This window comes from Salvelinus namaycush, unplaced genomic scaffold (assembly GCF_016432855.1).
Source record: "Salvelinus namaycush isolate Seneca unplaced genomic scaffold, SaNama_1.0 Scaffold434, whole genome shotgun sequence".
In the NCBI taxonomy this organism is placed as follows: Eukaryota; Metazoa; Chordata; class Actinopteri; order Salmoniformes; family Salmonidae; genus Salvelinus; species Salvelinus namaycush.
This window is the reverse complement of record NW_024061125.1, coordinates 60808-82674: the sequence shown is the minus strand read 5'-3', so window position 1 is coordinate 82674 and position 21867 is coordinate 60808. Positions and strand designations below refer to the sequence as shown.

The window sequence follows — 21867 nt, the reverse complement described above, 5'->3', positions numbered from 1 at the left end:
AAAATCGATTCAGAGATTTTATGAACAACTAAAACAACATATTTCAGTGTATTTATAGAATATCTAATGAAGGGAAATACATTTAAATTGATTAAAGGTTTGTTTTGTAGCTGAAAAGGTCCCTGTCCCACTATTCAAGCACAATTCAGGGGAAGTGGAACAGCACTATAAATCTAATTTCATAAAATATAATAACTGTTTACATGAATGGTTATTATATACTGAACAAAAATATAAACACAACATGCAACAATTTCAACAATTTTACTAAGTTACAGTTCATAAGGAAATCAGTCAATTGAAATAAATAAATTAGGCCCTAATTTATGGATTTCACATGCCTGGGCATAGGTCCACCCACTTGGGAACCAAGGCCTACCCACTGGGGAGCCAGGCCCAACCAATCGGAATACGTTTTTCCCCACAAAAGGGATTCATTACAGACAGAAATACTTCTCAGTTTCATCAGCTGTCCGAGTGGCTGGTATCAGACGATTCCACAGGTGAAGAAGTCGGATGTGGCGGCTTATGGTAGATAAATGAACATTCAACTCTCTGGCAACAACTCTGGTGGACATTCCTGCAGTCAGCAAGCCAATTGCACGCTCCCTCAAAACTTGAGACATCTGTGGCATTGTGTTGTGTGACAAAACTGCACATTTTAGAGTGGCCTTTTATTTTTTCTGTGTATGGATCATAAAAGACCACTGGGATCTTTTATTTCAGCTCATGAAACATGGGACCAACACTTTACATTTTGCGTTTATATTTTTATTCAGTATATATTTTTAAACACTACAAATAACTACTCATTTAACACAAAAAGCTAGATTGTTGAATTATAATTGAAAAAATCACAGCCTTGTCAATCTAGCGCAAGGTTTCATAAAGTGCCTTGCAAAAGTATTCATCCCTCTTGGCGTTTTTCCAATTTTGTTGCATTACAGCCTGTAATTTAAATTGATTTTATGTAATGGACATACTCAAAATAGTCCAAATTGGTGGAGTAAAATGAAAAAAATAACCTGTTTTTAAAAATTATAAAAAAATAAAAAAAACGGAAAAGAGGCGCATGCATATGTATTCACCCCCTTTGCTATGAAGCCCCTAAATAAGATCTGGTGCAACCAATTACCTTCAGAAGTCACATAATTAGTTCAATAAAGTCCACCTGTGTGCAATCTAAGCATCACATGATCTGTCACATGATCTCAGTATATATACACCTGTTCTGAAAGGCCCCAGAGTCTGCAACACCACTAAGCAAGGGGCACCACCAAGCAAGCAGCACCATGAAGACCAAGGAGCTCTCCAAACAGGCCAGGGACAAAGTTGTGGAGAAGTACAGATCAGGGTTGGGTTAAAAAAAAAATATCAGAAACTTCGAACATCCCACAGAGCACCATTAAATCCATTATAAAAAAAATGGAAAGAATATGACACCACAACAAACCTGCCATGAGAGGGCAGCCCACCAAAACTCATGGACCAGGCAAGGAGGGCATTAATCAGAAAAGCAACAAGGAGACCAAAGATAACTCTGAAGGAGGTGCAAAGCTCCAAAGCGGAGATTGGAGTATCTGTCCATAGGACCACTTCAAGCCATACACACCACAGAGCTGGGCTTTATGGAAGAGTGGTCAGAAAAAAATCCATTGCTTAAAGAAAAAAATAAGCAAACACGTTTGGTGTCCGCCAAAAGGCATGTGGGAGACTCCCCAAACATATGGAAGAAGGTACTCTGGTCACATGAGACTAAAATTTAGCTTAATGGCCATCAAAGAAAACACTATGTCTGGAGTAAACCCAACACCTCTCATCACCCCGAGAACACCATCTCCACAGTGAAGCATGGTGGGGGCAGTATCATGCTGTGGGGATGTTTTTCATCTGCAGAGACTGGGAAACTGGTCAGAATTGAAGGAATGTTGGATGGCGCTAAATACAGGGAAATTCTTGAGGGAAAGTCTTCCAGAGATTTGAGACTGGGACGGAGGTTCACCTTCCAGCAGGACAATGACCCTAAGCATACTGCTAAAGCAACACTTGAATGGTTTAAGGGGAAACATTTAAATGTCTTGCAATGGCCTAGTCAAAGCCCAGACCTCAATCCAATTGAGAATCTGTGGTATGACTTTAAGATTGCTGTACACCAGCAGGACCCATCCAACTTGAAGGAGCTGGAGCAGTTTTGCCTTGAAGATTGGGAAAAAATCCCAGTGGCTAGATGTGTCAAGCTTATAGAGACATACCCCAAGAGACTTTCAGCTGAAATTGCTGCAAAAGGTGTCTCTACAAAGTATTGACTTTGGGGGGTGAATAGTTAAGCACGCTCAAGTTTTCTGTTTTTTTGTCTTATTTCTTGTTTGTTTCACAATAAAAAATATTTTGCATCTTCAAAGTGGTAGGTATGTTGTGTAAATCAAAAATCCATTTTAATTCCAGGTTGTAAGGCAACAAAATAGGAAAAATGCCAAGCAGGGTGAATACTTTCGCAAGCCACTGTATGTATGGCGGTGTTTCATGAGTTTTAATGGGTCAACCCATCTAGGAAACCTGACCACACACACTACAATGACGTCACACTAACCCACAACTATTTGTTCATACACAGAACACACTCAGGAAAAACCAAAAAGCTTTTGTTGTGCATGGGTTGCAAAATTACCATAGTTCAGTACAATCTAACGAAAATGTACCACTACACCTGATGTCCCACTAATGCTGACATCACCCTGCTTTCTGAATTGACTGGAATTTAAATGGAATTGGCCCCAGCCCTGAGGCATATAGGCCTCTATTACGGGAGTGGGAAAAGCTCTTACGTATCGGCTATGATAGGATGACATTGGCTGAAAAGCCCAGCCCACTTTCACTCTCTCCTCTTTCGTCCACATCTAGCCCCCTCTCTCCACATCATTAACCATTCAAACCAGGTAGAACAGCGGAAGCCAACCCACGTCTGGCCGGTCATCCCTTTCCGCTGCTATTTGTGTGTGTGTGAGCGCAGCGAGCTAACGAGGATTGTGTGATTCCTCGCCAAGGATTAGCGGGGTTGGTTCGTCCTCAGTAACATTAGAGACAGTGTCGCGGCAGCTGCAGTTAAATCAAAGGCTTTAGCTCGCTTTGTTGGATGGTAACCGTTTAATATCCCTCTCTCTCCACTGTAATAGCTGCTGTCAGTGCAGCTGAAGACTCGCCTTTTCGTCGCATAGGTTACACGAGAGCATTGGGGTTTCATTTTTCCGAACGGAATTATAAATGGTAAATCGATGTGTATATTAAAATAGAGGTGGTGTGCTATGTGTGAATTATAACCGTTTATAAGAGTAATAACAGTGTAAATGCATATTTCAAAGCAGCTATCTATTCTGTACCCTATGTAGTTTATTGGATAATAGCATAGATATTCAGCAGCCATTGATCGCCACTAGGAATGCAGTCAATTGCCACAACACAGTCAGTCCACTACGCTACTATTGAATAGGATTATTTTATCTTCAGTGGCAGATTCATTAAACTGCAAATCGAATAGACAGCAGTTAATCGGTTTATTAATGGCGTGTGTGTTTTTTCAGTCGGACCTCGTCAGAATGATGCACTGAAGAAGGACTAGGCTACATGCAAGCGTCTGTCCAGAGGCTGCAGTATAGCTGAGGGATTGCGGCGCAAAGTTTTTTTTTACGGTTTCACCGTCTAACATCAGTGGTTGGCTATAAAGGGAGAATCGTGAATCTCGATCGCCCTGCGCTCGGCGGAGACATAATGGCCACTCTACTGCGTAAAATCGGTCTGATTCGTCTTCACGACCGGGACACAGAGGACCCCAAGCATCACCAGGGCTCGCTAAAGGGGACCAAGGGGAACACCAAGAACACCAAGCAGCACTGTCAGACCACCAACGAGACCAACAACCTCCTCAGCACCCCCGAGATCAAAGCGAAGAAGCTGGACCAGCACAGCAGCAAGGACAAACCGTCCGTAAAGGATAAGCAACAGGGCAAGGACACCAAGGAGAAACAGCAGATGGGAGGCGGAGGAGGAGGAGGTGGGATCGGGGTTGGGAAATCAGCGACCAGTGCCTCGATACCACCACTAGCCCCTCACCGGCAGCACTGCACCCAAGTCCGGACGAGAAGACTCATGAAGGAACTCCAGGAGATCCGGCGGTTGGGAGACAACTTTATAACTGTCGAGCTGGTCGACGACAACCTATTTGACTGGAACGTCAAGCTCCACCAGGTAGACAAAGACTCGGCGCTGTGGCAGGACATGAAAGAAACGAACACCGAGTTCATACTGCTGAATGTCTCTTTCCCCGACAATTTCCCCTTCTCCCCGCCTTTCATGCGGGTGCTCACCCCCCGGTTGGAAAACGGGTACGTGCTGGATGGCGGAGCGATATGTATGGAGCTGTTAACCCCCCGCGGATGGTCCAGCGCCTACACAGTGGAAGCCGTGATGAGGCAATTTGCCGCAAGTCTCGTAAAAGGACAGGTGAGGATCTATTTGTTTTATTAATGCATGGGTCTCTATCCCCCAGTCCCTTGTGCGTGTTGTTTTGAAACCCGAGACGCAGTGGACGGTAAAGCCTTGGTGTTGAATGTTGACACTTGACACTCATGCGCCATGCGCAATGTTTAGTGTAACCGTACTGCGTAAAAGCTGTCAATGTAGTAGCTTACCCCTGTTCATATCTGCCAAACTCTGTTGAATCGGAATGGGTTTTTATTGTGATACAGATCTCATATTGGGAGACCTATTTCTCTCCCCCATCTCAGAGAGAGAGAGAGAGAGCGAAGGAGAGAGAAGCAGAAATCTATCTACACATTTTAGATGTGATTATTCTTTAGCTGTGACATTACAGCCGCCATTTCGCAGCTGTGCTCTGAATGTTCTCTACTCTGTGTGAGATTCATATTCATCCTCCTACCTCCTCATCGGAATGCATCATCCTTTATCACCTCCAGAAATCCTCATCGTTAGTGGGGAAAATAAATGTCTAACATAGAATGACATGGTCACTCCATATCATTTGATAAATGGCGAGATATGGAATAGGTGAGCATGGGAGTTTAACTTCGTAATTTATCTTGTTTGGTAATATAAATTATAATTTTTTGTGGTTCATTTTAGTCACAACATTTCTCAATTGACAGTAGGTCAACCAATCAGCTAAGCAGCCTGACTTGTTAGCCACCTTTGTTGCATCATGTCTTTGAACCATACCATTTTTTACTTCATCATCGATCCAGGGAGCTCTAACAGTTCTCACGGGTACTTTCTTAACAGGTGCATGTTTGTGCATGACAAGAGGAACGTATGTCAAAATATCAACGGACCCCCCCCCCCAGCGACATTAAGAGGGGTTTATTTGTACTTTTCTCTTTGATGATGTAACTGAATTTCAGTTGAAATCCAGTTGACATTGGGTCATGCAGCTGTTATTATAGGCCTACTAATTGTATGAATTATGAGAGAGGAAGAAAAATATGCTTAATCTAATGGACAATGTAAGGCTGGGGTTACACAAAGCAACTTACAAGCAATTTTAGTTGCGGTTGAAGGTTGCAAGTGACATCATCAAGCAACTTTGCTGTTACATGAAGCAACTCAAACCCGATTAAAATGACATGCAACAGCCAATCAAATTGAAGCTGCTTGTTTGAGAATTCTAAACTCACACCATGTCATCTGCTGCATTACATTGTGGTTTCACAAATGATTTGTTTATCCAACCATTTGGTTATTGTAACAGCAAGCATATAAAATAACTGCACCCTGTATAATTTAGCTAGCTAGCCAAAATGACATTGCAAACACCATCACAGCTCGCTAGCTTGCAATGAGCTAACCAGGCAAGCAATGAAATAAGCTAGCTATCACAGTTAATGGTGGACAATTTCAGTTGAAATTGATTCACTTAGAAATTGCATTTATTGACTGCTAAACCATGTACAATAATTTTTATACATCTCCTGTTGTGCTAGTGTCTTGATCTGTCAATCATGTTCATGGGTTGTGCTGCTCAGCACTGACAGCTGTGTTGACATGACAACCGGGTCGGAATCCCAAACCTTCGAATGGATCATGTGACAAAAGTGTTGTTGTTTTTTATTTTTGTAGTAATTTTTACCCCTTTTTCTCCCCAATTTCATGATATCCAATTGGTAATTATAATATTGTCTTATCACTGCAACTCCCCAACGGGCTCGGGAGAGGTGAAGGTCAAGTCATGCATCCGATATCGGGATATAAAGAGACACCTAATCATGATGTCAATATAAATTACTGCATTGAGACAGCACTTGCTAGAAAGTAACAAAAAGTTAAACCAACAACCACACAAACTGAAATTGGAGGAAAATGAGGGGGAAAACATTTTATTGCTGCCAATTTAGCGAATTGTTGCTAGATTTAGCAAGTTTCCAGACCCCTCCAGCGACTTGTATTGGTAAAATAGTATAGTGACAAAGTTAGCAACTTTCTAAGGCTGCCCCAGCAACTTTTGTTTGATTTAGTGACTTTCTTGTTGGTGTGTGTGCCTGCTCGGCTGAGCTCAGCTGTGCCGCTTGCGGCTCCGCCTTAGCCAGCTGCAGCGTGTGTGTGCACCCGTCACTTGTGCCCCTTCCCCCGCCTCTCGGTCCTCTCCAGCCTTTCGGGCTTCAGCAGGGAGTGAAGTGAATGTATTAAATCGGTTCCTTGTTGTTCTCCTTCAAATATTATATTTTACTTTGGATAATTTATCATTGCATGAGCTCGGGCTCCCGGGTGGCACAGCGGTCTAAGGCACTGCATCTCAGTGCTAGAGGCATCACTACAGACCCTGGTGCAATTCCAGGCTGTATCACAACCGGCCGTGATTGGGAGTCCCATAGGGCGGCGCACAATTGGCCCAGCGTCGTCCGGGTTAGTGTTTGGCCGGGGTAGGCCGTCATTGTAAATAATAATTTGTTTTTAACTGACTTACTTAGTTAAATTAAATAAATTGTCACGGGTGTGCGTACTGGTAGCGAAGTCAGGTGCAGGAGAGCAGAGAGTTGTGAACAGGCGCACACTTTATTATTGCAGGAGTAAACTGCAAACGGACGCAGCTGCATCAAAAACCTCCAGCAAAAATGGCAAAAGTGCAAAGTGCGAAAACAGTCACAAAAGCTATAGTTTACCAAATAAACATACTTCGTGAAAATAAACACGGAACATGGAAAACCAGCCTGGCGTGTCACATAAAACACGTAACACAAGGACATGGGGGGAACAGAGGAATATATATACACAATGTGATTAGGGAATGTAAACCAGGTGTGCAGGGAACAAGACAAAACAAATGAAAAATGAAAAATGGAGCGGCGATGGCTAGAAGGCCGGTGACGTCGACCGCCGAACGCCACCCGAACAAGGAGAGGAGCCGACTTCGGTGGAAGTCGTGACAGTACCCCCCCTTGACGTGCGGCTCCAGCAGCGCGCCAACACCGGCCTCGGGGACGACCCGGAGGGCGAGGCGCAGGGCGATTTGCCGGAGACGGTGGAACTCCCGCAGCAGTTCAGGGTCCAACATGTCCGCAGCCGGAACCCAGCACCTCTCCTCCGGACCGTACCCCTCCCACTCCACGAGGTACTGAAGGCCCCTCGCCCGACGCCTCGAATCCAGAATGGAACGCACGGAGTATGCCGGGGCCCCCTCGATGTCCAGAGGGGGCGGAGGAACCTCCCGCACCTCAGACTCCTGGAGCGGACCAACCACCACCGGCCTGAGGAGAGACACATGGAACGAGGGGTTAATATGGTAATCAGGAAGCTGTAACCTGTAACACACCTCGTTCACTCTCCTCAGGACTTTGAATGGCCCCACAAACCGCGGGCCCAGCTCCAGGCAGGGCAGGCGGAGGGGCAGGTTTCGGGTCGAGAGCCAGACCCGGTCCCCCGGTGCGAACACCGGGGCCTCACTGCGGTGACGGTCTGTGCCCACTTTCTGGCGCAGCACGGCGCGCTGAAGGTGGACATGGGCGGCGTCCCATGTTTCCTCCGCGCGCCGGAACCAGTCGTCCACCGCAGGAGCCTCAGTCTGACTCTGATGTCAAGGAGCCAGAACTGGCTGATACCCCAATACACACTGGAAGGGGGTGAGGTTAATGGAGGAGTGGCGGAGCGAGTTCTGGGCCATCTCTGCCCAGGGCACGAACGCTGCCCACTCCCCCGGCCGGTCCTGGCAATAGGACCTCAGAAACCTACCCACATCCTGGTTTACTCTCTCCACCTGCCCGTTACTCTCGGGGTGAAAACCTGAGGTAAGGCTGACCGAGACCTCCAGACTTTCCATGAACGCGTTCCAGACCCTCGACGTGAACTGGGGACCCCGATCAGACACTATATCCTCAGGCACCCCGTAGTGCCGGAAGATGTGTGTAAACAAGGCCTCCGCAGTCTGTAGGGCCGTAGGGAGACCGGGCAAAGGGAGACGATAAGACTTAGAAAAACAATACCACACAATGACATGGGGGGAACAGAGGAATATATATACACAATGTGATTAGGGAATGTAAACCAGGTGTGCGGGGAACAAGACAAAACAAATGAAAAATGGAGTGGCGATGGCTAGAAGACCGGTGACGTCGACCGCCGAACGCCGCCCGAACAAGGAGATGAGCCAACTTCGGTGGAAGTCGTGACATAAATAGAAAACATGAGAGACTAAATTGGCGTCAACTAGCGACAAATGCAGCAACCAACAGCTACTTTCCTTCAAAAAATTGTTGGCAACACTGGCAGCCTCTTCTGACGACGTAACGTGATAAACATTAATTTCTCTGGTCCTTCAATAATGTTGTAGTCATGTCGCATGTGGTGCTATGCTGTCAAATCGTCCTACATGTTTCTAGTTTAACCAGCTGTTTTCAGCAACTGATACTGTTGAATTTGGTTGTTATATTGACAGATTTGCTAGCAACAAACTATTTCACTTTAGCTAGCTTCTACTTTAGCTAGCTTCTGCTAAGTGTTTCATTTGCAATGCGATCTCCTCGACTACTGTAATGAACAGTGTTCTGACGAGGTAGCAAATGTTCAAAACCAGGCATTGTTATGGTCAGATGTATCCAAATAGATGTCGCAACAAAACAGCTTAAACAAACGCGAATGCTGCTACTTAGCTGTTATTCTGGCTCACGTTGACGTAACTGTGTTAGCGGAGTTGGCTAGTTAGCAAGCAACCGTTGGCTGGCAACGGAACATAAAAAACGAACGACGTACATAGAGAAATAACAAAAATAATTAACAACTGGTGATAGAACAAAGTGGAAAGAGGAGAAAGTATGAATTCATTATCAAAATGAAAATATACCCGAAAACATGTTATTTTTTACAGGTATACTGTATGTGTGCTTTAGTATTGTTTTCTTTGGCAACTGTGGTATAAGCGGGATAAACGCCTCCGTTCTGTACATTACCTTGGAAAAATTAACTGCGTTGTCTATTATTTACAAGGTAATGTACAGAACATTGCCGTTTATCCCTTACTCTGTGTGTACAAAACATTAAGAACACCTTCCTAATATTGAGTTGCACCCCCTTTGCCCTCAGAACAGCCTCAATTCGCCAGGGCATGTATTCTACAAGGTGTCGAAAGCGTTCCACAGGGATGCTGGCCCATGTTGACTCCAATGCTTCCCACAGTTGTGTCAAGTTGGCTGGATGTCCTTTGGGTGGTGGACCATTCTTTATACACACGGGAAACGGTTGAGCGTGGAAAAACCCAGCAGCATTGCAGTTCTTGACATACTTAAAACTGTGCACCTGACACCTACTACCACCCTCTGAATGGCACATATACACAATCCATGTCTCATCAACAAACAAACAAATCTTTAACCTGTCTCCTCCCCTTAATCTACACTGATTGAAGTGGATTTAACAAGTGACATCAAGAAGGGATCATAGCTTTCACCTGGATTCACCTGGTCAGTCTATGTCATGGAAAGAGCCAGTGTTCTTATTGTTTTGTACACTCAGTGTAGTACATATCATTTCAAATTATTCAGTTACATTGACACATATGATGTGGTCACAATCGTAAATGTATGGGCAATGTAAGGAAGAACACCCAAAGAGATCCATAGCAAAGACATCAATAATCTATATTGGTGTTGGTCACATCATCTCAAATATTTAATTTTACTTAATATATTTGACCCTAATGATGCATTGTGAGCAGCAGGCCCACTGCCTGAGGCCTGAGGCCTGTGAAGGAGACTCAACTAACATGGCTGCTACTGGAAATGCTCTCCTGGGGAATTGGTGATCATTATTCAGCTTCAAGGGGGAAATCTTTGCCTTCAGAATGCAGTTAAATGCTGATCAATCAATCACATGCACAAACACAGTAGCCTACACACTTACACACACACACACACACACACACACACACACACACACACACACACACACACACACACACACACACACACACACACACACACACACACACACACACACACACACACACACACACACACACACACACACACACACACACACACATGCATCTTGATTAGCAGTTAGTTTTTTCCATCTTATCTGTGATTACACTCTGATGGGGGGTGATATAAAAAGGGTGAGAGAGCGTGTGAGAGAGAGTGAGAAAGAGAGCGAGAGCAGCTCTGCAGTCAGTGTACACTAATTACATCCCAGTGCCTTCCTCCTCCAGTTTGCTAATGAAAACAATATTGATAAATTATGCAAGTGTGTGCGCGCACATGCGTCTTTGGTTGTGCGTTTGTATGTGTATCCTGATTTCCCATGTGATTGGTTTGCCACATACCAAATGTGAAACTAACACAGTAATTCCTACTTGAATGCTACTAGTGCTGCTACTCTGTGGTGGTTCTGCTTGAGATAGAAATAATCACATCCAATAATAACCATCTCCTGCATGGGAGGATGATAGAATTACTGAATAGAAAGACAATAGATTCCTATGGTTTCCCCATTGCTGTGTACTAGACTAGATTGAAGTTGAATGAAAAAAGTGCTGGTTCTTTAATTTTACAGTACCAGAGTTAATATCTTCAAGTGATTATTCTATAAGCGGTACTCAAGCAGTAGAAAATGTGAGGTGCACCACTCCAATTCAAGTACTGCATGGTCTTTAGGAGCGGTTTGGCCTTGTCTGATTATCCGTGTTATCATACATGTTATCACAGCTATTTGGGTCAGTGGTCATGACCATGAACATAACCACATCCAGAGAGGACCATTATTGAATTAAGACCAAATTTACTCTGAAATGTTTTACCTTTCTACACTTCATCTTTTGTCAGGAAGAGATTAGTAAAAGTCTATAAACAGTTTATAAACACATACCCTCTATACATTTATTTGTATGTTGCGCAACTATAGAAAATTAACTATAATAGGTATAAACTACTTATAAACCTATTACAAACCTTTTATAAATACAGTACCAGTCAAAAGTTTGGACAGACCTACTCATTCAAGGATTCTTCTTTATTTTTACTATTTTCTACATTGTAGAATAAAGTGAATACATCAACATTATGAAATAACACATATGGAATCATGTAGTAACCAAAAAAGTGTTAAACACATCAAAATAGATTTAATATTTTCGATTTTTTTTCGAAATAGCAACACTTTGCCTTCATGACAGCTTTGCACACTCTTGGCATTCTGTCAACCAGCTTCACCTGGAATGGTTTTCCAACAGTCTTGAAGGGGTTCCTACATATGCTGAACACTTGTTGGTTGCTTTTCCTTCACTCTGCGGTCCAACTCATCCTAAACCATCTCAATTGGGTTGAGGTTGGGTGATTGTGGAGGCCAGGTTATCTGATGCAGCACTCCATCACTCTCCTGGAGGTGTGTTGGGTCATTGTCCTGTTGAAAAACAAATGATAGTCTCACTAAGCGCAAACCAGATGGGATGGCGTATCAATGCAGAATGCTGTGGTAGCCATGCTGGTTAAATGTGCCTTGAATTCTAAATAAATCACTGACAGTGTCACCAGCAAAGCACCCCCACAACATCACACCTCCTCCTCCATGCTGCACGGTGGAAACCACACATGCGGAGATCATCCGTTCACCTACTCTGCATCTCACAAAGACACGGCGGTTGGAACAAAAAATCTCAAATTTGGACTCATCAGATCAAAGGACAGATTTCCACCAGTCTAATGTCCATTGCTCGTGTTTCTTGGCTCAAGAAAGTCTCTTCTTATTGGTGTCCTTTAGTAGTGGTTTCTTTGCAGCAATTCGACCATGAAGGCCTGATTTACACATTCTTCTCTGAACAGTTGATGTTAAGATGTGTCTGTTACTTGAACTCTGTGAAGCATTTATTTGGGCCTCAATTTCTGAGGAAGGTAACTCTAATGAACTCTGGGTCCTCCTTTCCTGTGTCGGTCCTCATGAGAGCCATTTTCATCATTGCGCTTGATGGTTTTTGCGACTGCACTTGAAGAAACTTTCAAAGTTCTTGAAATGTTCCACATTGACTGACCTTCTTGTCTTAAAGTAATGATGGACTGTCGTTTCTCTTTGCTTATTTGAGCTGTTCTTGCCATAATATGGACTTGGTCTTTTACCAAATAGGCCTATCTTCTGTATTCCACCCCTACTTTGTCAAAACACAACTGATTGGCTCAAACGCATTAAGAAGGAAAGAAATTCTACAAATTAACTTTTAACAATTGTTAATTGAAATGCATTCCTGGTGACTACCTCGTGAAGCTGGTTGAGAGGATGCCAAGAGTGTGCAAAGCTGTCATCAAGGCAAAGGGTGGCTACTTTGAGGAATCGCAAATAAAAAATACTTTTAGATGTATTTAATACTTTCTTGGTTACTGCATGATTCCATATGTGTTATTTCATAGTTGTGACGTTTTCACTATTATTATACAATTTAGAAAATAGTAAAAATAAAGAAAGACCCTTGAATAAGTAGGTGTGCAAACTTTTGACTGGTACTGTATATTTGCATGTTGCACAAGCTACACACAATCAGACATGATGTGTTGACATCACATCACGTCATATTGCAATTCCAGTATATCTGTTTGCATATTGCACATTAATCTCCACAGTCAACAACAAGTCTTCAGTGATATGTTGTTGTGTTGATAATATGTCCACCTCTCCAGTCCCATAGCATGTTTATTCATCTTGATCCTGTTCTCTGGCACATGTAGCCAGGTGTTATGCAATCATCCCAAGTTCAAATCCTCTTCCCAAGATGCACTGGGGCACTGAGCGGAGCGCCGCCTGGCCCATTGACTGATCTCCATTCACAAGATTACCCATCAACCACTTCACTTCACACAACAGACAAGTGTGTGTCCCACTGGACGTGAGCAAGCGAGGGAGGGAAGGCTTAAGTGAACTAGATAAACAATGACAGACTACTGCAGTGTACAGCCTCAACACACTCTGGATGTAAATACAACCTCACCAAGACGTGCGCACGTCCGCACGTCCGCACGCACACACACACACACCTGTCCTCTCTCTGACTCTCTCCCTCCCCTCTCCTCCCTCCTAACACTAGAGACTTAATTAAAGCTCAATTTCCTCTTTTTCATTCTCAAATCAAAGAGCTTGTAGAAAGGCTGCACTTTAACCTCACTGAGCTCATGAGTGCTTGCTCTCTTTCGACCTCTCTGTCTCTCTCTCTCTCTCTCTCTGTCTCTCTCTCTCACACTCATTCTCACTCTCTCTCTCTCTGTGTTCTCTCTCTCCTCTCTCTCTCGTCATCTCTTTCCTGCTCCCCTCTCTCTCTCTCTCTATCTCTCTCGCTGTTATTTCGGTCTCGTTAAGCGTCAGTCTGCCCGGACATGCCCTAAGGCAGGAATGAGTTATTTCAGTCCCTAGTCTGTCCACACACACCACCACTGCAGCCTGTCCCCTGGCAAACATAGGCACCCTGGCAAGGGGGAAAGAAATACCCAGTGCACAGGTCAGACAGGGGACGGAAATAATCGTCACACAGCTAAGTGGAAGGAAATAACCGCTGTGGTGGCCAGAGGGACGAAAATAATCGTCGCACGTTAATGGAGTGTGCTGACCGATGGAGTGATATTGTTGATTGATGTAATGTAAACCACATGGTAGTCAGTCTCTACATTGCTCTCTTCCAGGCAAGGTGGATTAGGGGAAATAAGGCCTAGCTCTTAAATGGCTGTGATATCCAGTTTAATTCAATCAGTGCAAGACAATTCAGGAAATTGGTTCAAATTTAATTGGTTAATTGGTCATAATTGATGCGATTTTAAAGTTTCTGCTGTGCATACGTGTGTATGTGTGTGTGTATTGTAATTGGTCTAATAATGGGTGTGTGTTAATCCACTGGCCAGTCTCCCTGTCAGTCATCTATGTATATATAAATCTGTGGTTGTAACAGCGGCAACTGGCACATAATATAATATTATTCAGACATGGACAGGATTATACCAAGCTAACGATTAGGTAGGCAAGCAGTTGACCTTTCACCGCTCAGGAATGGGTCCTAGGTTTCAGGAACTCAATTATTAATTCATAAGAAGGTTGTGTCTGTCACGTTCCTGACCTATTTCTGTTAGTTTGTTGTATGTGTTAGTTGGTCAGGACGTGAGTTTGGGTGGGCATTCTATGTTTTCTGTTTCTATGTTGGTTTAAGGGTTGCCTGGTATGGCTCTTAATTAGAGGCAGGTGTTTGGCGTTCCTCTAATTGAGAGTCATATTTAGGTAGGTTGTTTCACAGTGTTCGTTGTGGGTGGTTGTCTCCTGTGTCAGTGTTTGTCGCACCATACGGGACTGTTCGGTTTGTTTTTGTACATCGTCATTTTGTGTAGTCTATTTTCCCTGTTCGTGCGTTCTTCGTGTTTATGTAAGTTCGTCGTCCAGGTCTGTCTACTCCGTTTGTTGTTTTGTTAGTTATAGTGAAGTTCGTGTTTTTCGTCTTGTCTTTAAATAAATTATGTGTTCACAACCCGCTGCGCCTTGGTTCCCTCACTACTCCTCCTTTTCGGATGAAAAGGAGGAGAACAACCGTTACAGAACCACCCACCAATCCAGAATCAAGCAGCGGTGTAATCAGAGGAAGGGACAGCGCAAGAAGGAGGAATGGACTTGGGAGGATGTATTAGACGGTAAAGGTTGCTACACATGGGAGGAGATCCTGGCTGGAAGGGATCGCCTCCCATGGGAACAGCTGGAGGCACTAAGGAGAGCAGAGGCAATCGGAGAAGGGAACCGGCGTTATGAGGGGACGCGTCTTGCACGGAAGCCCGAAAAGCCCGTGAGTACTACCCAAAAAATTCTTGGGGGGGGATAAGAGGTAGTGGGCCAAGGGCAGGTAGGAGACCTGCGCCCACTTCCCAGGCTAACCGTGGAGAGCGGGAGTACGGGCAGACACCGTGTTACGCAGTAGAGCGCACGGTGTCTCCTGTACGTGTGCATAGCCCAGTGCGGGTTATTCCACCTCCCCGCACTGGTAGGGCTAGATGGAGCATTGAGCCAAGCGCCATGAAGCCGGCTCTACATATCTGGCCACCAGTACGTCTCCTTGGGCCGGCTTACATGGCACCAGCCTTACGCATGGTGTCCCCGGTTCGCCTACATAGCCCGGTGCGGGTTATTCCACCTCCCCGCACTGGTCGGGCGACGGGGAGGATTCAGCCAGGTAAGGTTGGGCAGGCTCAGTGCTCAAGGGAGCCAATACGCCTGCACGGTCCGGTATTTCCGGCGCTACCTCCCCGCCTCAGCTCAGTACCACCAGTGCCTACACCACGCACCAGGCTTCCAGTGCGTTTCCAGAGCCCTGTTCCTCCTCCACGCACTCTCTCTATGGTGCGTGTCTCCAGTCCGGTGCCTCCAGTTCCGGCACCACGCACTAAGCCACCTGTGCGTCTCCAGAGCCCTGTACACACTGTTCCTTCTCCCCGTACTCGTCCTGAGGTGCGTGCACTCAGCCCGGTGCCACCAGTGCCGGTACCACGCACCAGGCATATAGTACGTTTTGAGAGTCCAGTGTGCCCTGTCCCTGCTCCCCGCACTAGGCTTGAAGTGCGTGTCTCCAGTCCGGTGCCTCCAGTTCCGGCACCACGCACCAGGCCTACAGTGCGTCTCAGCCGGCCAGAGTCTGTCGTCTGCCCAACGGCGCCTGAACTGTCCGTCTGCCAAGCGCCGCATGAACTGCCCGTCTGCCATGAGCCTACAGAGCCTTCCGCCAGACAGGAGCAGCCAAAGCCTTCCGCCAGACAGGATCAGTCTGAGCCATCCGTCTCCGCAGCGCCATCTGAGCCATCCGTCTCCGCAGCGCCATCTGAGCCATCCGTCTCCTCAGCGCCATCTGAGCCATCCGTCTCCCCAGCGCCATCTGAGCCATCCGTCTCCCCAGCGCCGTCTGAGCCATCCGTCTGTCCCGAGCCATTAGAGCCGCCCGTCTGTCCCGAGCCGTCAGAGCCGTTAGTCAGTCAGGAGCCGCTAGAGCCATTCGTCAGTCAGGATCTGCCAGAGCCGCCAACCAGACAGGATTTGCCAGAGCCGCCAACCAGACAGGATCTGCCAGAGCCGCCAACCAGACAGGATCTGCCAGAGCCGTCAGTGAGCCATGAGCGTCCAGAGCCGTCAGTCAGCCATGAGCGTCCAGAACCGTCAGCCAGCCATGAGCGTCCAGAGCCGTCAGCCAGCCATGAGCGTCCAGAGCCGTCAGCCAGCCATGAGCGTCCAGAGCCGTCAGCCAGCCATGAGCGTCCAGAGCCGTCAGCCAGCCATGAGCGTCCAGAGCCGTCAGCCAGTCATGAGCTGTCCCTCAGCCCAGAGCGGCTATTTGTCCAGAACTGCCCCTCAGTCCAGAGCTGTCTCTCTGTCCGGAGCTGCCTTTCAGTCCGGAGTTGCCCCTCTATCCTGAGCTACCTCTCTATCCTGAGCTACCTCTCTATCCTGAGCTATCCCTATGTCCTGAGCTATCCCTCTATCCCGGTGCTGCCCCTTGTCTCGATGTTACCCAAAAGATTAAGTGGGTGTAATATGAGGGTGGTCATTTGTAGGGGGAGATGTAAGCTGGGATTGACTATGGTGGGGTGGGGACCTCGCCCTGAGCCCTGAGCCACCACCGTGGTCAGATGCCCACCCAGACCCTCCCCTAGACTTTGTGCTGGTGCGCCCGGAGTTCGCACCTTAAGGGGGGGGTTATGTCACGTTCCTGACCTATTTCTGTTAGTTTGTTGTATGTGTTAGTTGGTCAGGACGTGAGTTTGGGTGGGCATTCTATGTTTTCTGTTTCTATGTTGGTTTAAGGGTTGCCTGGTATGGCTCTTAATTAGAGGCAGGTGTTTGGCGTTCCTCTAATTGAGAGTCATATTTAGGTAGGTTGTTTCACAGTGTTCGTTGTGGGTGGTTGTCTCCTGTGTCAGTGTTTGTCGCACCATACGGGACTGTTCGGTTTGTTTTTGTACATCGTCATTTTGTGTAGTCTATTTTCCCTGTTCGTGCGTTCTTCGTGTTTATGTAAGTTCGTCGTCCAGGTCTGTCTACTCCGTTTGTTGTTTTGTTAGTTATAGTGAAGTTCGTGTTTTTCGTCTTGTCTTTAAATAAATTATGTGTTCACAACCCGCTGCGCCTTGGTTCCCTCACTACTCCTCCTTTTCGGATGAAAAGGAGGAGAACAACCGTTACAGAACCACCCACCAATCCAGAATCAAGCAGCGGTGTAATCAGAGGAAGGGACAGCGCAAGAAGGAGGAATGGACTTGGGAGGATGTATTAGACGGTAAAGGTTGCTACACATGGGAGGAGATCCTGGCTGGAAGGGATCGCCTCCCATGGGAACAGCTGGAGGCACTAAGGAGAGCAGAGGCAATCGGAGAAGGGAACCGGCGTTATGAGGGGACGCGTCTTGCACGGAAGCCCGAAAAGCCCGTGAGTACTACCCAAAAATTTCTTGGGGGGGGCTAAGAGGTAGTGGGCCAAGGGCAGGTAGGAGACCTGCGCCCACTTCCCAGGCTAACCGTGGAGAGCGGGAGTACGGGCAGACACCGTGTTACGCAGTAGAGCGCACGGTGTCTCCTGTACGTGTGCATAGCCCAGTGCGGGTTATTCCACCTCCCCGCACTGGTAGGGCTAGATGGAGCATTGAGCCAAGCGCCATGAAGCCGGCTCTACATATCTGGCCACCAGTACGTCTCCTTGGGCCGGCTTACATGGCACCAGCCTTACGCATGGTGTCCCCGGTTCGCCTACATAGCCCGGTGCGGGTTATTCCACCTCCCCGCACTGGTCGGGCGACGGGGAGCATTCAGCCAGGTAAGGTTGGGCAGGCTCAGTGCTCAAGGGAGCCAATACGCCTGCACGGTCCGGTATTTCCGGCGCTACCTCCCCGCCTCAGCTCAGTACCACCAGTGCCTACACCACGCACCAGGCTTCCAGTGCGTTTCCAGAGCCCTGTTCCTCCTCCACGCACTCTCTCTATGGTGCGTGTCTCCAGTCCGGTGCCTCCAGTTCCGGCACCACGCACTAAGCCACCTGTGCGTCTCCAGAGCCCTGTACACACTGTTCCTTCTCCCCGTACTCGTCCTGAGGTGCGTGCACTCAGCCCGGTGCCACCAGTGCCGGTACCACGCACCAGGCATATAGTACGTTTTGAGAGTCCAGTGTGCCCTGTCCCTGCTCCCCGCACTAGGCTTGAAGTGCGTGTCTCCAGTCCGGTGCCTCCAGTTCCGGCACCACGCACCAGGCCTACAGTGCGTCTCAGCCGGCCAGAGTCTGTCGTCTGCCCAACGGCGCCTGAACTGTCCGTCTGCCAAGCGCCGCATGAACTGCCCGTCTGCCATGAGCCTACAGAGCCTTCCGCCAGACAGGAGCAGCCAAAGCCTTCCGCCAGACAGGATCAGTCTGAGCCATCCGTCTCCGCAGCGCCATCTGAGCCATCCGTCTCCGCAGCGCCATCTGAGCCATCCGTCTCCTCAGCGCCATCTGAGCCATCCGTCTCCCCAGCGCCATCTGAGCCATCCGTCTCCCCAGCGCCGTCTGAGCCATCCGTCTGTCCCGAGCCATTAGAGCCGCCCGTCTGTCCCGAGCCGTCAGAGCCGTTAGTCAGTCAGGAGCCGCTAGAGCCATTCGTCAGTCAGGATCTGCCAGAGCCGCCAACCAGACAGGATTTGCCAGAGCCGCCAACCAGACAGGATCTGCCAGAGCCGCCAACCAGACAGGATCTGCCAGAGCCGTCAGTGAGCCATGAGCGTCCAGAGCCGTCAGTCAGCCATGAGCGTCCAGAACCGTCAGCCAGCCATGAGCGTCCAGAGCCGTCAGCCAGCCATGAGCGTCCAGAGCCGTCAGCCAGCCATGAGCGTCCAGAGCCGTCAGCCAGCCATGAGCGTCCAGAGCCGTCAGCCAGCCATGAGCGTCCAGAGCCGTCAGCCAGTCATGAGCTGTCCCTCAGCCCAGAGCGGCTATTTGTCCAGAACTGCCCCTCAGTCCAGAGCTGTCTCTCTGTCCGGAGCTGCCTTTCAGTCCGGAGTTGCCCCTCTATCCTGAGCTACCTCTCTATCCTGAGCTACCTCTCTATCCTGAGCTATCCCTATGTCCTGAGCTATCCCTCTATCCCGGTGCTGCCCCTTGTCTCGATGTTACCCAAAAGATTAAGTGGGTGTAATATGAGGGTGGTCATTTGTAGGGGGAGATGTAAGCTGGGATTGACTATGGTGGGGTGGGGACCTCGCCCTGAGCCTGAGCCACCACCGTGGTCAGATGCCCACCCAGACCCTCCCCTAGACTTTGTGCTGGTGCGCCCGGAGTTCGCACCTTAAGGGGGGGGTTATGTCACGTTCCTGACCTATTTCTGTTAGTTTGTTGTATGTGTTAGTTGGTCAGGACGTGAGTTTGGATGGGCATTCTATGTTTTCTGTTTCTATGTTGGTTTAAGGGTTGCCTGGTATGGCTCTTAATTAGAGGCAGGTGTTTGGCGTTCCTCTAATTGAGAGTCATATTTAGGTAGGTTGTTTCACAGTGTTCGTTGTGGGTGGTTGTCGCACCATACGGGACTGTTCGGTTTGTTTTTGTACATCGTCATTTTGTGTAGTCTATTTTCCCTGTTCGTGCGTTCTTCGTGTTTATGTAAGTTCGTCGTCCAGGTCTGTCTACTCCGTTTGTTGTTTTGTTAGTTATAGTGAAGTTCGTGTTTTTCGTCTTGTCTTTAAATAAATTATGTGTTCACAACCCGCTGCGCCTTGGTTCCATCACTACTCCTCCTTTTCGGATGAAAAGGAGGAGAACAACCGTTACAGTGTCTGTCTCGAAGACAGAAGTCTTTTCTGGATTCCTCTGCCTGGTAAAATACCAAACATTTCTTTCACTTTTCGAGTCATTGTAGTCGTTTTGAGAGAAAGGGTGGCCATTACTGCTGACACAGTGTCTTGAGTGAGCATATCAATAGTCTATGGGAGAATCTCAATTGCATACTCATTGCGTCCTCTCTCCTCTCAAAAAAAACATTGGATGAGAAAGCCAGAGGTCCCTCCCCTCTGACCTTCTCCTCCAATGGGTTTTGAGAAAGAGGTGAAGAGAGAGGAGAGAGGACGTGAGGAGCATGCAATTGAGATACTCCCTATAGTGGGCCTACTTTTGAGACACAGCCTTAGTCTTGAGCTGATGATCCTCCTGTTCTTATTATGTTCCTGTTCTAATCTGTCTGAGTCACTTAGTCTCATTAACCAGCTCAGTCAGACATGGAAACTGTGTTGCTAATCACCTGACCACTCAGCATTACGACCTCATCCTACTCATCCCCAGCATCCTCAAGACACAAAATGGCCGACCAGACACACAAGCTCTTAATTTGACACAAAAGTGGCTGTATCTGAAACAATCTCAAGTTCTACATGTAGTGCAACACTTCTGACCAGAAATGACATCCTAAGGTAATGCACAATATAAGGAATAGGGTGCCATTTCAGATGCAGACAGAGTCAGCATCGTGCACTACTTTGACAACACACGATGCCTCCAAAGGCAGAATCAGCCGTGCATCTTATATTAGCTTTAGTACGCCCCTTATTGTGCCACTGAGGCTAAATATTCACATTTTTAAGATAAAGTCAGGGACTTTGTGTTGTGTTATTTTGTTCTCCCACCCACACAATGCTCTTTAGAGAAGACTGAGCCACTGTTGCTAAGAGATCAATGAGCTTTAGTGTCACATGCACCGCCTACACTCTCTCTTTTCTTTTTCTTCTCCCACATATATTATTAGCCTTTGTGTGCGAGGAAAATACAGTTGCTTTTTTATTACCAAGATGGTGGTTGGGGTGAAAATACTTGAGGTGTTGAATGCAGATGTAATGTACTCATTATCTATCTCTCTTTCTCTATAGTATCAGTGATTGGTTGAGGCAATGAATTATGTAAATACTGTACTAATCATGTCTCTCTCTCTCTCTCTCTGTAGGGGCGTATCTGCAGGAAAGCAGGGAAGTCCAAGAAGGCGTTTAGCCGCAAAGAGGCGGAGGCCACCTTTAAGAGTCTGGTGAAGACCCACGAGAAGTACGGCTGGGTTTCCCCCCCTGTGTCTGACGGCTAAGGAAAGAGGTTGGCCATGACGCTAGCTAGCCATGCTAACCACGACACACCACGCTAATTCAACTCCTCCTCCTTCTCGACCCTACAGCTCCAACGCTCCAGTTGTTTTGTTTTTAGTTTTTGTTGTTTCAATCACCTCACTGAAACTCTTCAGAAAAATGAACAAACGAACGCTTGTCATCGAGGTCTACTTCTTCACTTTGCCGATCATTGCCATCATCAAGTCGTCATTTCTCCACATCCCTCCAGCGCTGCACTCCTCTGTCCTTCGTTCCCGTTCCCTCCCTCCTTCACTTTCTC

At 47.2% G+C, this 21867-nt stretch overlaps 1 protein-coding gene across 1 annotated transcript; it reads left to right on the top strand.

Annotated features, from left to right (window-relative positions):
• The first annotated feature begins 4113 nt into the window (after positions 1 to 4113).
• On the top strand, positions 4114 to 21568 carry LOC120041309 (ubiquitin-conjugating enzyme E2Q-like protein 1). Its single transcript, XM_038986247.1, has 2 exons — positions 4114 to 4497; positions 21437 to 21568. The coding sequence occupies exons 1-2, from the start codon at positions 4144 to 4146 to the stop codon at positions 21566 to 21568; spliced, it is 486 nt and encodes a 161-aa protein (XP_038842175.1). The 5' UTR covers positions 4114 to 4143.
• The last annotated feature ends 299 nt before the right edge of the window (positions 21569 to 21867 follow it).

Excerpts from the sequence above, each read along its gene's own strand:
- LOC120041309 (XM_038986247.1), top strand. The coding sequence starts at position 4,144 with ATGAAGGAACTCCAGGAGATCCGGCGGTTGGGAGACAACTTTATAACT. Across the intron at positions 4,498-21,436 it reads CAAGTCTCGTAAAAGGACAG|GGGCGTATCTGCAGGAAAGC; the intron begins GTGAGGATCTAT and ends CTCTCTCTGTAG.